Source organism: Podarcis melisellensis, assembly GCF_964234715.1.
Source record: "Podarcis melisellensis genome assembly, chromosome: 9".
NCBI lineage: Eukaryota > Metazoa > Chordata > Lepidosauria > Squamata > Lacertidae > Podarcis > Podarcis melisellensis.
In genome coordinates this window covers 34,384,285-34,399,127 of record NC_138541.1, presented here as the reverse complement: position 1 = coordinate 34,399,127, position 14,843 = coordinate 34,384,285, and the positions used below count along the sequence as shown (strand labels likewise).

The following is a 14,843-nucleotide window of genomic DNA, read 5'->3' as shown; positions in this document are numbered from 1 at the left end:
GGCACTTGCTGACTCGTTATCTTTCCACCCCCACCCGTCTGTCAGCAGGGGTTAGTGCTACTCAGCATAATGAGCCTGGACTCTGCCTGCCAAATACATGCAGGTCTGAGAGTGCTTTCTCCCCAGTTGCTTTGTAAATCCACTTTTAGAGAAGATGGCGTTAAGATGTGTACTAGAGGTGTCTCGCCAAGCTTTTTCTCTAAAGGTTGATAAGTGCTGTAAATGTGAGCAGAGAGTCCAAGATATGGAGCTGAAAAGGTGGCCTGGCTGAGCTTGAGATTGCCGACAGGGTAATAATGCCTACCTTAAATGTCTTTGGGACTGGGTTATTTGAAGGACTGCTTTGGAGGCTGCTCAAGGGCTCACCATCTTGGAACCCAAGATGGCATACATGTGGCCCTGACCAGCACTCGTATGTGGCCTCTGGAAGGTTGGCCAAAAAATGTTTCCCATCCCTGCTTTAAAAGCATAGGAAGAATTTCTAGGGTATAATCCAGGCATAGGCAAACTCGGCCCTCCAGATATTTTGAGACTACAATTCCCATCATCCCTGACCACTGGTCCTGTTAGCTAGGGATGATGGAAGCTGTAGTCTCAAAACATCTGGAGGGCCGAGTTTGCCTATGCTTGGTGTAATCTGACAATTCTAGTGTGTGCAGATTGGTTTTATCATGGCATAAGCACAAACTGAGGGAAGAAGTGCCATGCCAGGAGGCTGCTGTGGATGCCATCTTCCACTCCCACAGAATGTCTTGGCCTCAACTCAGTTGAGGTGGGATACAGGTGTGAATGATGAGCAGAAACAGCACTCACACACCTGTGCAACTTTGTTTTATGGGTTCGAGAGGTGATGGGAGAAGCGCCAGTCTGGATGGATCAAGTAGATTTTGCAGACTGGTTGTTGAGGGCACAGATCATTAGCTTTTATTGCATGATTTTTGTATTGTAATGCTTTCCTTTTGTATTGTAATGCCTGTCCACAAAATGGCAACGTGACTTTACAAAGCCATTAACATAGGGCATTTTGAATTCTAGTGAACTGTTGTGCCTCCTCAAAAAAGAAAAGAAAAGCTTATATTGTGTTCATTCAGGATCATCCTGCTTGTCGGGTGTGAAATATCATAGCCATCTTGTTTGTGTGTCTTTCTACTTCTGTTCAGTGCTATCCATGGTATCTTATGAGGTCCACCTATGAGATTGTGCTGAATACTACAAACAAATCTTTGCTTTTCCCCTTATATAGTTTATATTTTATTCTGTGGTGACTGTCAATTTTGGAATTTCTAGAATACATTGATCTCACTTACTCACTTATACACACACTTCTCATGGGCCTGATTTTCCAATCATATCTTTTGCTGGAAATTTACTGGAGCTGTACTTTACATCCAACCACTAATATTCACAACTGAGTTGCCAGGAGAGAGTAGTGTTATTAATAATCTATATAAAGCACTTTAAATGTGTCAAGTGCTTTAGAGCCATCCTCTCATTCATCATTGAGGCAACTGTTTGAGATAAGTATTAACATTTTTCAGAAGGTGAACTGAAGCTGCTAATGATTTGCCTAAGGCAACCCAATGGCCCATAGCTGAGCTCAGATATGATTCCTGGCTTCCCAGGTCCAGTCCCTTTGATCTCATAAATAAACGTGAAGCTACAGCTTGAGGATTATTCTTTCGAGTGTCTGTGTCCCACTGACTCAGAAACAAATCTTATGCTACCTGTAGAGAAAAAGGTATTGAGGAAAAACTTTGACTTCCGTATCTTTGCATATTAACAAAATGGCATGGCTAATTAGGCCAGGTAGAATTCCTTACAGTATGGTCTTTTCTACAGAGTAAGCAACAGCAGGTAGATAATAGTATTTACGAATAAAGCCAAGGCAGAATTTGTGTCTTGTTTGCAATTTATGCAAACCTGATTATTCATATTATGGTGTTTGAAATATGTTGCTTGACCTGCAGTATTTAATATTTTTCCAGTATATAAAAGCATCAGTCACAATGGAAGTGCAGTGACATACATCAAATATATTTGCCAACCAGATTGCTTCAGTTTTGGACTGCAGATGGATAACAGTAAATTTCTTTCTGTCTTTCAGAAATGTACCGCTTGCCATTTGCACATCAATGGTTATTGTCACAGTTGGCTATGTGTTAACCAACGTGGCCTATTTTACAACTATTAGTCCTGAGGATCTGCTAGCTTCCCAAGCAGTGGCAGTGGTAAGTCATAGTAGAATGTATCATGGAAATGAGTAAAATTTTCAGAATAAGTTTCTTGATCATGATGGAAAACAGAGTTTACTGGATGAACTCCTTAAAGCTGAAGAATGGGAGAAGGTATTGAGGAATTCTACCAATTAAGTTGATATGTCTTTCCTTCTCTTTTGGCAGACTTTTGCTGAACGTTTATTGGGAAGTTTTTCCTTGGCTGTCCCAATTTTTGTTGCACTCTCTTGCTTCGGATCTATGAATGGTGGGATCTTTGCTGTCTCTAGGTGAGTCAAATGTGGGGTGAGGGTAAAGTCATAAAATTTGAAAAACTGGGAATATTACTTCAAAGGGGGGAAATCAACATTAAATAATGGCATTCATTTGCAGTGAATTTTCCTCTCCTTTACTTCAATACCACTGAATACAATTCAGTGAAATGAATAGAGGCAGGGCAAAAATACAACTATAATCTTGCACACTTCCCATTCATTTCAATGGAATTTAAACAGCAATTTCTGTTGGAAACCCCCCCCCCCATTTGCTGTAATATTGCAGTGATAGTGGCTTAGCTCAAAGGAGAGAAAAGAAAACTGTAGTTTTCAGTAGTCAGTATGGTGTAGTGGTTAAGAGCGGTAGACTTGTAATCTGGGGAACCGGGTTCGTGTCTCGGCTCCTCCACATGCAGCTGCTGGGTGACCTTGGGCCAGTCACACTTCTTTGAAGTCTCTCACCCCACTCACCTCACAGAGTGTTTGTTGTGGGGGAGGAAGGGAAAGGAGAAAGTTGGCCGCTTTGAGACCCCTTCGGGTAGTGATAAAGTGGGATATCAAATCCAAACTCTTTTTCTTCTTTTTCAACTGAAGCAATGCTAACTGGCCCTTGTTTTTGAAGAGTGACTAAGAGTGGCTGAAGGTAGAAATGTTCATGCTGATTTCCCAGGCTTCTAAATTTCTTTTACATCAGAACTTCTGGTGCTTGTCTTGCATAGTAAAAAAAACCCCAGCACTGCTGAGGATAACTTTGAATGTGTTCTACACCTCTAGTGAGTTGCTTCCATTCATCTTGGTAATGAGTGTCTTTAAAAGCTGTCCAAATTTATTTTCCCACCAGGATGTTCTACGTCGCATCCCGCGAGGGTCACCTTCCTGAGATTCTGTCCATGATTCATGTTCGCAAGCACACTCCTTTACCAGCTGTCATTGTTTTGGTAATTCCTATAAACAAATGTCCCTGTACAAGGCTGCATGGCATGAATCTGCACTGGAGGATTCAAATGCCATTTAAATACTTCTTGAATCTCACTTATTTATTTCTATCTCATACTTTAGATGCATGTGAGGGGTGGAAATTAATTGCAGAGGTGATCTATTGTAGAGACTCCTCCTTTTGACTCTCTGTTAGTTGCATTTAACTCTCGCTGGCTGGTGCCTAAATCACACCTCATTATGTTTTATTTGAAAGGTTGAAAGAGAGTGATTAGCTAAGCTCCTCTCAATGGAATGAATCTTCCTAGATAGGGATGCAGAGTAATAAAATTCTACATAAAAGCTACACACTAGTGAACTCTCTGGTAAGACCCTGAAGTCACATTACAGGTATCTTGCAGAGAAAATGCAAACAGCAGTAATAGATAGATTGGTATTGCCACCTGCCTTCAGGGCACTGGTTCCAGGTTATAAAATAATGTTTGTTTTCTGATTTCTATGCTTTTTTCATATTTTTGTTTTGGAGAATCCAAAGCTGTACTCCTTAGTGTGCTGGCTTGGATACAAGTTCTTTAGAAACAAGAACACCGATTCCCAAATAAACATATTTATCTCCTCTGGTCCTGTTGAAGTAAGATGACATGTGGATTTTTACAATGCAATTCATGTGCAATTCATATGATTGTGATTCTGAATTTTCCATTATCTGTGTCATCTTTATCACAGAAACATCCTCACAACAGGAACAATGGAAACAATGCTGCTTTCTAAATCACATAATTTGTAGCCTAGTAGAGGGCATTCTCGGGGGCAGCCCCAAGGTTGTTGAATTCCCTCTCCACAAATCACTATATAGCTTTCAGCGAATGCTAAACGCACACTTATTTACCTTAGCCATTGACATATGAGATATGTTTTTTTCAGTACCCGCCCAATTCCTGTTAAGGTAAATTGTTTTAACTGTTTTTAAATATAGTGGTACCTTGGTTCTCAAATGTAATCCATTCCGGAAGTCCGTTTGACTTCCAAAACATTCAAAAATCAAGGCACAGCTTCCGATTGGCACAGGCGCCCTGGAAACAATAGCTGACAGCCACATTGGACGTTTGGCTTCTGAAAAACGTTCAAAAACTGGAACATTTACTTCTGGGCTTTCAGTGTTTGGGAGCTGAAATGTTTAAGTACCAAGGCGTTTGAGAACCAAGCTTCCACTGTACTGAATCAATTTTTTTGGTAACCTACCCAACACCGGATTTAACTTTGTCCTCCCATCCATCAGCTGGCATATTTAGTTGGGTTTGCTGATGGGCAGGTGGGCGTGATTTTGGGAAAAAGGTTTTGTGGGTCACATTGGACCACTAGTAGGCCAGGAAGGGCTGGAAGTTCCACACCCCGATGTAGTGTGCTAAGAGCTATGGGGGCACCACAATGTTAATATAAGGAAATACGGCAATAACAGTTTGGGCAATAAAGCACACTTCTCCTTTTAATTTATTTTGCAGCACCCTCTGACAATGATCATGCTCTTCTCCAGTGATCTCTACAGCCTCTTGAACTTCCTCAGTTTTGCCCGGTGGCTTTTTATAGGCTTGGCAGTTGCTGGGATGATTTACCTCCGATATAAGCGCCCTGAGATGCCTCGTCCTTTCAAGGTAACCTTAGGAATATGACTGTTTTACATAAATGCCATGTTTATACCATGTGTGCCTCCTCTTCCCCATGGGCATTTTAATGGAAATATATTTTGTAGTCACACACTTACTTCTATACAAACTTGCCCATTCTATGAGATCGATTTCTAAGGCCTTTTTCTGGGTCTTTTCAGTGGGTGGCGACTAGGAATAAGGCTAGGTCAGCTGTGGTACCACTGTTGAGCAACGCCTTCACAAAAATATTTATTTGGCACTAACCAGGGCGGGTGCAAGAGATTGCAACACCTGCTGCTGCGTTCCTCACTCCCCCTCCTTTTCAAGGCAATAGCAGCACTGCTCCCCCTCTCATTTATTTCCTCAGCAGCGTTAATTTCCCTGTTGCTCTAGCAGCACTGCTAGCGCTAGCGAGGCACCCCACCTCCTCTCTCCCAGCCTTGCGCTAGGAAGGTCCAAAAGGGCGCTTCCTCAAAGTGGAGCATTCTGGGAAGTGTGGCTGTGAGACTGGCTTTGCCACTGCCCCTCTAATTCTAGACATCATTTGTCCCTGCTGCAGCAAACTGCAGGGGCAGTACTAGTAATATCACAGCCACCCTACCCAGAATGCTTTGTGGAAAGATCGCCTTGGTCCTTCCTATGAGAGTCAGAGGAGGTGGAGTCAGAGAGTCTTGCTGGGCAGTTGCTGCATCAGCCAGGCCAGCAGAGGCAGACAACAAGCCAGTAGGAGTTGCAGTCTGCCACCCCTCCACATCCGTTGCCTGAGGCAGTTGCCTCAGTTTGCCAAATGGTAGCTCCTGTAGTCCAACACCAACTTAAAACTGCCTTAATGCCCTGAACATTTGATGGATGATAGTTTTATGTTGTTCCTCGCTGTTGCTATCCCCCTCCGCCCCAATTAAATTTTGGTTTGGATTTTTTGACAGTTTACTTGGATTTTATTGTTAATTGGTTTTTGTGGTTGTGACAGGCATCGCTGTTGGAAACCGAAGCTGTTACTCATATTGTAGCATTTTCTTGCTTTTAAAATCATCTCAGATTATGTTATCAGTTGTGATGACAGAAGCACATATTTTCCCAAGTTTATGATGGCTGCATAATGCTATCAGCCATCAATGCCCATGTCCAAAATGATATTTAATTTGGCAGTCTCTTGCCAGGTTATTTATTGTACTTGGGAAAGAAAATCAATATATACTTAATGGTTTTAAAAGGCAGCCCGTAACCTAGGCACCTTCCTTCATTGTAAAATTGATTCTAATGAGCAATTACAAAAGGCGCCATCTTTGCTGCAGTTGCTCCTGCCTTCTACTCCAATAGAAGCTTGAGAAAGGGACTCGGTACTAGAAAATGCATTTACAAGACTACCAATTTAAAGACTGTGCATAGCAATATAGTGTTTGTCTGAGTGGGTAATTAAGCAGCTGTTGGGATGCCTATTACATAAAAGTGCATTTAATTTGCTCTCTTTAGCTACTTGTATTTGCAGTGCCTGTCCTGAACACCTGTATTTCTATGAGACTTGCAGTGTGCCCCTGTGTTTTATCCGATTTATATTTCATGGAACATTAAATACCAGCGTCATTCAATAGCCAAGGTCAGGGTATTGCAATAACGTCTTTTGGTGTGTGTTCCAGGTGCCGCTCTTTATTCCTGCTCTGTTTTCTTTCACCTGCCTCTTCATGGTTGCACTATCACTTTATGCTGACCCTGTCAATACTGGCATTGGCTTTGCAATTACACTGACTGGCGTCCCTGCCTACTACCTCTTTATCATATGGGACAAGAAGCCAACGTGGTTTAGACGGCTGTTAGGTGAGTAAACGCCAATAGGAGATCATTCCCTTTGTTGTACATTCAGCTTTAGACCATACAGTAACTCTGAAACCTGCAAGTTTTAATTTTTTTTGGAGGCTTTGTATCCACTAGTTTCATTTCCACACTAAGGCATCTACCTCATTATTTTTAATGTAAATGTCAATTTATTAAGCAGTTATTCTGTACCAGTAGAACTCCATACTTGAAGTAATACTCTTTGAACAAAAGCTGTTTCAAATTACTGAATCTCCCCTCAAATTCCCCAAGTAAGGATATATCTAACAAAAGCCATGGGGCCATGCTCTCTGGTCAAGCAGTAAATGATACTGAACTTTTATTTCACCTTACTGGCACTTATCATGGACTATCTCTATCTGTTTGGAAAAGAACATATAGTGAGAGAACCATATCCCACCACCCCCAATAGCCTACTTTGACCCAGTTTGTTTCCGTCATTGTCCCATGTATTGACATCTGAATTTTGGTTGTGTTTGATCAATGTTAAAGAGAGCTGTTCAGCTGTAAAGCAAATGCAATTAATCTCTGATCAGTATTGATCAACTACTAGGAGATGTCAACAGCAGCCAATATTTCCATGATTAGTACTAAATACCACAAGTAATTTGTGCAAATTCAGGGCTGATTTATGACCCAAACCTAGGTGCTAAAGATAGCACCACAAAAAATAAGTATTATTTTTACTTAAGCATAAGAAGAGCCTGCTGAATTAGTCCAATGGCCCATAGTGGAGCATCCTGTTCTCACAGTGGCCAACCTGGTGCCTGTGGGAAACCCACAAGAAAGACCTGAATGCAGTAGCACTTTCCCTGCTTGTGATTCCCAGCAAGGCAAAAGGCAAGTGCCATTTCTCAAAGGCACTTTTCACCTGTAAAAAATACACACTTAGCCTGTTTTTCTTTCTCACCCAGAATCAAATTAGCCATCCCTATACAGAAAACACAAAATTTGCACTTGTTTTAAGTGTATGTGCTAGTATAACAGTTTCTTCTGAAGTTGGCAGCCTTCTCACGACTTGACTTGAAAAATGAACTTTTCTGCTTCTCAATTTACTGCACTACTTCAAGGTGTACTGAATCTTTTTCAATTATCTAGTTACATAAAAGCAGAACAAGAATCTTATAAAATAGATACAGTGGTACCTCGGGTTACGTACTTAATTCATTCCGGAGGTCCGTTCTTAACCTGAAACTGTTCTTAACCTGAAGCACCACTTTAGCTAATGGGGCCTCCCGCTGCTGCCGTGCCACGGCGGCAGCAGCTGCATGATTTTTGTTCTCATCCTGAAGCAAAGTTCTTAACCCGAGGTAATATTTCTGGGTTAGCGGAGTCTGTAACCTGAAGCATATGTAACCTGAAGCGTATGTAACCCGAGGTACCACCGTAATTCCACTTGTAGCTTAGCAGCAGAACACAGCAAAATAGTTATCAGTGAAATTAGCATTAGAATTTGTGAACTAATTTGACTCTGCAGTGCAGATTTGAGAATAATGATCGGTCTTCTTAACCATGATAAAATTTGATCATTTAAAAACAGTGCCATGAGTAAAAGGAATATAAAATTAAAATGCACATGACATTCTGTAGGAATCTTTCCTGCTATTAAAACTGATGCCTATAGCAGTTTATTTTTCTCTGTCTGAGAATAAGGCAATGGAAGCAATATCTTTCACTCGATAGTCAACATTTCCAAAGCTTTTGGATCATATTTTTATGAATCAGTGTGGCCACAGGATGCCAGTATTGAACCATTTTATGTGAGCAAAAAGAAAACATTCCCTTCCAGGCAGTTACTGGAGAGACTTGATTTCTGCTTGCTGTGGCAATGCAGCTGATTCTTTGAGCTCTTTAAAAGAAGCCTATTGTTTTCTCTGGCACGAGAAAATATAGATACCTGTAAATGATACAGACATGCATTGCAAACCTGGCTAAGATAATATTTACAGATATTAGTGTATTTCACCGTATATGATTAATGCCTGGAGAACTGTAGTTTGTTAAACTATATAATCATTTTTAATTGAAATATAATGGTTATTGTTTACTTAAATATGCAATGCTTTGTTAAATGTAGTTTATATAATGGTTATTGTTTACTTAAATATGCAATGCTTTGTTAAATGTAGTTTGGTACTGGATGAGACTATCAAAGGATGTCAGGATGGATGCTCAATTTGTGTCCCAGTCTAGACTTCATGTCCTTGAGGGTCTAAGCTACTGTACATGAACTGTATGCTTTTCTGTCTCAGTGACTGGAAGATTGACTGCACTTTAACAGTGTTCTAACAAGCTAATATAATGTTACAATATAATGTTACACTGAGTTGCATCCAAAGACCTGGGTGAACCTGGGTTTGGATAACATGTGAGCTATAGTTTAGCTCATAGTAGTGGTGCTGTGGGTTAAACCACTGAGCCTCTTGGGCTTGCCGATCAGAAGGTTGGCGGTTCAAATCCCTGCGACAGGGTGAGCTCTCATTGCTTGGTCCCTGCTCCTGCCAACCTAGCAGTTCAAAAGCATGAAGTGCAAGTAGATAAATAGGTACTGCTCCGGAGGGAAGGTAAACGGTGGTTCCGTGTGCTGCTCTGGTTTGTCAGAAGCGGCTTAGTCATGCTGGCCACATGACCCAGAAGCTGTACGCCGACTCCCTTGGCCAGTAAAGCAAGATAAGCACCACAACCCAGAGTCATTCACGACTGGGCCTAATGGTCGGGGTCCCTTTACCCTTTACCTTTACTAGAGCAGCTGCAGTAGTACTGGAGGACGAATAAAGTGGCCTAAGTCTGCTCTCCAGGAGCCTCCAAATTTTTATGTTCATGCTAAACTAAGGTTTGGCTTAGCGCTCTGTGAGAACTGGACTGAAGTTAGTTTACTTTAGGTCCCATTGAAATCAATGGAGCAAGTAAATCCGAATGTGCCATTCAAATCAATGGGAGCCTAAATTCATCTAATTTAGGCTGCAATCCTAACCTCAATTTCTTTGAATTCAGTAGGATTCAACTTCTGAGTAGAAATGGTTAAGATTGCACTGTTAGTCCAGAGATCCAACCCTCTGTTGCATGCAAGATTAATCTTACCAATGGCCTTTCATAGAACCTTTCAAAAAGTCTCTTCTATTTTTGTCCTTTATAGACAAGACAACGTTAACATTGCAAATCATCTTGGAAGTTGTTCCATCAGAGGGGAGTGCCACATCATGATCTTCTGCAGCTGAAAGTAACAGAGAGGCCAAGCAATCAGCTTCTTCATCAGTCAAGGAAATGTGTGTGTGTTCACCTTCCTAGGCAACATGGAGAAATAATGAACTGTGGAGAGAACTGTTTTATAGTGTCAATATTTTTATGTGTGGTTATCTGGTACTGTGGACTCAGGCCACATTCTTGAAAGGAGAAGCTATGGAACCTTTGTGGAACAAAGTGCATGCTCTCCTATGAGAATAGAGTCAATGTAATCTGAAATTCCCTTTATCATACAAGGGAAGGGATCAGTTTTTAACACTGATGATTTGTACTGTAGAGTAAATGAACATTTGTTTAAAAATGTTCAAGACAGCTAAAAAAACAAGAGAGATAATGTCTGTATTGTGTGTATTGGGTCTAAAGAAAGAAAGGAGTAAAAAAATGTGAGTGCAAAATTACTCCATCCCTTGTTAATATCTGTTTTTGTTTTATTGAGAACACTACCAAGTTCAAAACTATGTACACTCTATTTACCTTTTAAGTTCTTGCTGATATGGCTGGGCATCCTGTTCTTTTATACCAGGAGGAGCTAATGTGATGCCTTCCATATGTTGTTGAACTACAGCTCTCATAACCCCTGACCATTGACCATGTTGGCTTTGGTGGGTGGGATTTGGAGTTCAACCCTGTCTGAAGGACACCACTTTCCTTACTCCTACTTTAGATGAACCTAGCAATGTATTTACAGAAAAGCACTCTCTGAATGAACGGTGCCGACAGAGCCACAGCAGCATCCTGCATGAGGTCACTTGGGCAGGGTGCTGTACTGTTTCTCAGCTGCAAATCAGCACAAACACATTATATTGGATACACTGGATTGTGCTGATTCAGCTGAAGTATTGGCAACACTTTATTGATGACTGGAAAGCCTTTAAGAAGATGGAGCTTATTGTCTCCAATCCTAGCCTCAGTCCCACCATGCCCTATCTCATACCACTAGCCCAGCAGCAAAACCTGTGTTGCTTCAATGCAGCTGTCCTTCTGCCTCATACTTAAAAGCACAGAATCTTATAGGGTTGGACCATAACAGAGGTTAGCATCTTCCCTGTGTTTGTGATAAAGCATCTCAAGAACAAATGCTTTCATTAGGCATATGGATTATTTCCCAGTCTTAACAGTTTCTTTCAAAAATGACAGCTACCCAAACTTTGGTTATTTCCAGTCTGGAAATTTGGGAATGATGCCCAGAAGCTTAAGAACCAAGTAATGAATGGTGTATGCCTCAGACAGCTTTGGAATTCTGTTTGCTATGGACAAAAGCCAAATGGCCAACTGTTTTTGAAACTCAGCGCAGAATTAAGGAGTAGTTGGTGACATGTTGTATGGTTTTACTTTTCTTTGAACAAGAAGCACACACACAAACCCACTACTCACTTTGCACACACAAGTCTTGGTGTTTTCTTGTGTAGCTTTGGTCACACCCCCATATCTTGTAAACTTTAGTCCCAAGTTATTAACTGAAAATTCTTCTTCCAAACTGAAACATTTCCTACCTTCTTATTGCAAAAGTATTAATATTTAAATATTCATCTTGTACATCATATGTTGCTTGCCTTTGGTTTGGAGTAGAGGTTAACCTCTCACTAAAACCTCTGTTGCAAAGTAAGTTGCTATTCTACATTGGTAATCTTGCTTATAGTCATAGGTTTCTGGCAAGAGGAAAAAGAAGGAAGTAGTTATTCACACAGCATATATGGAATCCAAACTTGTAGTGATGTGATGGCGACCAGCATGGATGGCTTTAAAATGGGATTATACAAAGTCATGGAATATCAGGCTGTCAATAAGTGCTAGTCAATATGTCTGTATATTACCTTCAGTATTGGAGACAATGTATTTCTTAATGCCAGTTGCTGTGAAACACAAATTGAGAGTGTTGTTGTGATCATGCGCTCCCTGTAGGCTTCCCACTGGCATCTGGTTAACCACTGTGCTGATATTAAAAACAGTCTTGCTTTTGTTAACATAATTCCTAACTTGGACTATAGTTAAATAGTTGGCTTGTGTGTATATTTAAAGGACACCATTTCTCAAACTTCTGCTGCTCCTCAAGCCCCTATAGTTAGGAAATCATTCCAGTTTATTTGTGCCATAGTAGTTTTTCCTATTTAAATATTATTTATTTAGAGTGTCTGTGTTCTGCTCTTACTGGGGAAGGTTTTGCCCAGTATCCTCTATGTGTGATGGCTCATGGGAAAAACCTGCCCCATGAGCCCTTGCTGAAGAGGGGAGGGGAAAGCCTATATAAGGCTGCTTCCCCTGGAGCTCTGGAACAGTTTGCTTTGAGAGCTTCCCGCCCGCCCACCCTCAGATTAGAGCCTTCACTGGGCAATGCTGAACTGATCCTGGTACCCAATGCCATGTCAACCTTGCCCTACCTGCTGCTGTCAATAAAGATTTGGTCTGATTTTATCCCATCACCATTGTATTTTGCTGCTCTCATGAGTCACATAATGCTCCTGCCTGGGCAAAAATTTTGACATACAAGGGAAATGAAAGGAAGGAAATAGAAAAATCAGAAAAACAGGCACCAATTTCTAAGCAGTTGTTCCTATAACCAGCTAGTACAGAATATGCTTTCTTCGCCATTAGTTTCAGAGAAAATAACCTCCCTCTCCAATTCATTTCACATATAAGTAATCTCAAGGGTTAACTTGAAAGCAATAGCTATACAAACTGATGTTACTTATGCTGACAGTATTCAGTTGAGTTCTTCTATTCCAAAGTTTCTTGGTTTTTTGTTTAGTTTTTTGCATTTGGAAGCATAACATTAAGAAAAACTGTTATAGACATCACTTTTTAATAGGATTAGTGGCACCCTCACAAGCTCTGTGTCCTTAGAGAAATTGCCTTCTTCATTAATTGTGCAATTGCACATTCTGTACAGAGTGAATAATTTGTAAAGTAATAGTGTGACTTTTAGAAAGGCACACAGGAGACTTATTATTCTAATTAATAATTCCATTGCATGAATATTTACAATCATAATAATACGGAGCTATATTAATGAGGTACCCTCTGTGTGATAAACAAGAGGAGTAGGTTGCAAAGAAATGTATAGCTGTGCAAAGCCTAGAGAGTAAACAACGTTGCACATAAAACAAATCCTCACATATGGGGTCCTGGAGACTGGTAACACACACATGTCTTACAACCCAGTGCCATTCAGATGGCTTACTGAAATTCTCATCAGCACCATCTGGCACAGCCATGAAGGATGGGGCTGATGGGATTTGGCAGTCAGAAACACCTGGAGGGTTGGTAAAGACCTTACAATATGGAATGTGCCACAGCCATAACACAGGTGATCTAAAGGGGAAGCACTGTGGGTGGGAGAAGTTCCTCCACCCACTGCTAGATTTAACTCCAGTCTCCTCTGCCTGTTTCTTTCAGCTGAGCTTACTATCAGCCTCAAGGGCCTTGCCAGGAGAAATGTGGCTAGTTGGTGGGGTTGTTGGGATTAAAGTGGCAGGCAGGGCAAGGATTTGGCACCCCTCACCCACTTGATACTCCTCTGCTTTACATCACTCCCTGCTTTACAACCATGTGGCAGAGCCACATCTAGTTAAAGCCTAAGTATGTGTATGGACCTAATTAAATGCCAGCATGCAGCAGTACAGCAAGAGGGATTCATAACAATACCTTAGAGCTCAATCTGCTAGACCTGCTTACATGAATAAGTGTGGGAAGGACGAATGCTGTAAAGTTCTATCCATCTCCATTTACCATCTGCCTATTGATTTTAAGCTGCCTGATACAGTGAGCAGGTGTTGGTCAGGAGCAAAGCTAGAAATATCTGCTATTACTCCATTTGTGTTTCACCAACAGTGAGTAATAGAATATACTCTGACTTTGTTTATACAGGTGTAATCCAATGGGAATTGGTAAGAATTCAGCAACTGAATCTTCTTTTATTTACAAAAAGCTGTGCAAAGCCTTGCTGCTAATATAAAAAGGCTGATTAAGATCACATAAACCTAAGAAGAAAATGATAAACTTTGGCCAGAATAATTAATTACTACATATACATTCCATTATTAATAGGCATTTGTAGTGCAATTCTTGGCACATGAACGCAAAAGCAAATCCTACTGAATTCAACAAGACTTATTCACTGTCCGATGGGGAAAGCTGACCAGTTTTGTAAACAATAGCCAGTTTGGAACTAATTTTCTTTGAAGAAATTATGCTTGATCTCTAAAGAGGAACTTGAATATCTTAATTAATCAAGATCTTGCCTTTTACATTTATATCCAATGCATCTGAAGAAAAACAGACATATTGCTGGAGACTGTTTTGTTTAATATTGAGAATTTGAGATAGGCACCTCCCTTTTAAAGAAGTAGTTGGGCAGTGGTCAAGAATTTCCTTGACAGTCGGTTAATGTTCTCTATTAAATGTTTGCATCACCTTTTCATTTTTGAGTTAAAAATGATAAATTGGGAGTGGGACGTTTAGGTTGTTGTTTAAAAAAAACCTTAATTTCCCACTGTCACTGGCTTAGCCAGGGAGAGATGTTGGAAGGGAGTGGGGAAAAAGATGAAATTTTAGCAGGTAATAAACTATCTGCTGTCATTCCTTTATATTATATAATGAGATCCAAAATACACTGTAGATTATTGGCAACAGCACATTTTGCCTAGCTTAATTATGATTTCAAATCAAAACAGTGGATGCGTATTGATTGGTAACTTCTC

At 40.6% G+C, this 14,843-nt stretch overlaps 1 protein-coding gene across 3 annotated transcripts in view; it reads left to right on the top strand.

Annotated features, from left to right (window-relative positions):
* Positions 1 to 10,544, top strand: part of SLC7A11 (solute carrier family 7 member 11) — a 97,484-nt gene extending 86,940 nt beyond the window's left edge. For all 3 annotated transcript variants that reach the window (XM_081926105.1, XM_081926106.1, XM_081926104.1), the window contains 6 exons: positions 2,105 to 2,228; positions 2,400 to 2,503; positions 3,330 to 3,426; positions 4,927 to 5,076; positions 6,708 to 6,885; positions 10,040 to 10,544. In XM_081926105.1, the coding sequence (XP_081782231.1) occupies positions 2,105 to 2,228; positions 2,400 to 2,503; positions 3,330 to 3,426; positions 4,927 to 5,076; positions 6,708 to 6,885; positions 10,040 to 10,107 (721 nt within the window). In that variant the 3' untranslated portion in view covers positions 10,108 to 10,544. The remainder of the gene's footprint in view (positions 1 to 2,104; positions 2,229 to 2,399; positions 2,504 to 3,329; positions 3,427 to 4,926; positions 5,077 to 6,707; positions 6,886 to 10,039) is intronic.
* Positions 10,545 to 14,843: the final 4,299 nt, after the last annotated feature.